The sequence below is a fragment of the Nestor notabilis genome, unplaced genomic scaffold (assembly GCF_000696875.1).
Source record: "Nestor notabilis isolate BGI_N333 unplaced genomic scaffold, ASM69687v1 scaffold15031, whole genome shotgun sequence".
Lineage (NCBI taxonomy): Eukaryota > Metazoa > Chordata > Aves > Psittaciformes > Psittacidae > Nestor > Nestor notabilis.
This window is the reverse complement of record NW_009915845.1, coordinates 21,811-23,830: the sequence shown is the minus strand read 5'-3', so window position 1 is coordinate 23,830 and position 2,020 is coordinate 21,811. Positions and strand designations below refer to the sequence as shown.

General features: G+C 49.8%; 1 protein-coding gene across 1 annotated transcript in view; it reads right to left on the bottom strand.

Moving 5' to 3' along the window:
• MOGAT2 (monoacylglycerol O-acyltransferase 2) overlaps positions 1 to 2,020 on the bottom strand; it is a 22,076-nt gene that overhangs the window by 3,795 nt on the left and 16,261 nt on the right. Inside the window, exon 4 of the mRNA XM_010024309.1 lies at positions 13 to 30. Within this exon, the coding sequence (XP_010022611.1) occupies positions 13 to 30 (18 nt within the window). The remainder of the gene's footprint in view (positions 1 to 12; positions 31 to 2,020) is intronic.

Sequence of the window (2,020 nt, the reverse complement as noted above, 5' to 3'; positions counted from 1 at the left end):
AGGTCAAAAGACACATGAATGTAGGTAGATGCTGCTGGATGGGGCTTGGAGAAACCTGCTCTAGTGGAAGGTGTCCCTGCAGTGGCAGGGGTTGGAATGGGATGAGCTTTAAGGTGCCTTCAACCCAAACCATTCTATGGTCCTATGAATTTAAAGTGGAATTTAATGCAGAATTTGGTGCCTGGATGTTATTTCCTTGCAAAAGCTCAAATCTTTAACTCAGAAATGACAAAGCAACAGTGGTTTGAAGCCCTTGTTTCAGGGGCAAATTAGACCCTCTTTGTCAAATGGATTCAATGGACCAGAAAATGAGCTCTGCACCCAGCTCCCACATTACAGTGATTAAACCTCCCCTCAGCTGGGCCAGGACTCTCCCATCTCTCACTGTTATGATTCCTTGCTCTCCGTGTAAATATTGTTCCAACAGCAGGAGCCAGAGTTTAAGTGGAAAACAGGGTGATGAAAGCCCAGGGGTATCTCAGACAGAGCTGGAAGCCTGTGTTTAGTCTATGGAATCCCACATGCAGGATGAGCCCATTGAGCTGCAGAAGGGGCTGTTCCACAAGCCCACCGGTGAGAGGTGGAGGCCATCACCTCCTGGTCTCCATAAATCTCTCCACACTCCTTTTCCCCTTTCTCCATTTATTTTTTGCCTATTCCTTTTCAGTTCTTCTTGCTCTCCTGCTCCGTGGTTTTGCAACAGCGTGAGCTGCTATTTGCATCCTCTTATAGACTTGCAGAATGGCTGAGATTGGAAGAGACCACTGAACGTTACCTAGTCCAACCTCAATCAGGGTCACTTAGAGCACATTACTCAGGACTGTGTCCATGGGGCTCCCAAATAACTCCAGGGAAGGAGACTCTAAAACCTTTCTAGGCAACGTATTTGAGGTGCTGGAGTGGGGCCAGAGAAGGGCACCGGAGCTGGAGCAGGGCCTGGAGCACAAGTGTGATGGGGAAGGGCTGAGGGACCTGGGGGTTTAGTGTGGAGAAGAGAAGGCTCAGGGGGGACCTGATCGCTCTCTGCAACTGCCTGACAGGAGGATGGAGCCAGGAGGGGGCTGGTCTCTGCTCCCAAGGAACAAGGGATGGCACAAGAGGAAGCGGCCTCAAGCTGCCCCAGGGCAGGTTTAGCTGGAGCTGAGGAACAATTCCTTGCCCAGAGGGTGCTCAGGCATTGGAACAGGCTGCCCAGGGCAGGGCTGGAGTCACCGTCCCTGCAAGTGTTCACAGCCCGTGGAGCCGAGGCCTCAGTGCCAGGGGTTAGTGGTGGCCTTGGCAGGGCTGGGAATGGTTGGACTGGATGAGCTCAAAGGGCTTTTCCAGCCTGGTTGATTCTGTGATTCAATGATTCTGTGATTTAAAGGCTTCTTAAAGCAAGTAATGAAATACAACGATTCATTCTAAGACCTTTTCCCCCTCTACCATGTTTTCCACATCACAGCCCACCAGCAGAGGCAGGTGCTGCTGGTTTTCACTCCCCACAGTTAAAGCACTCCATTTGCACATCACAAGTTAAGCAAATCAGACAAATGTACCTACAGGAGAGAGAAGCTCCAAGACATCCACAAGAAACTGGTTCTCAGCCTATTCTTGGCACAAAGACTATTTAGTATCTTAAAAATAAAAGTGTTCAAGGCCAGGTGGGCCACAGGGGCTTGGAGCAACCTGCTCTAGTGGAAGGTGTCCCGGCCCGGGGCAGGGGTTGGAGCTGGAGGAGCTTTAAGGTCCCTTCAACACAAACCAATCTGAGAGTCTATGATTTTACCACAAACAAGTGTTACTCAGAATACAGAACTTCTCTGACAGTGTAGTTACCTTTTCAAGTACACCAGTAAATGCTGCACTAGGTTTTTAGTAAGTAAGATAGTGTCTTCCTCCATTCTTCACAATAGAATCCATAAAGTACATGGGATCCATCGGCAGCAGATAGGGACAAACAGACCCTCGACTCCTCTTCCCCTTGTGTCTTCATCCTCTGCTCCCCCAAACGAACCCACCCCTCCACCAACTTTCCAGT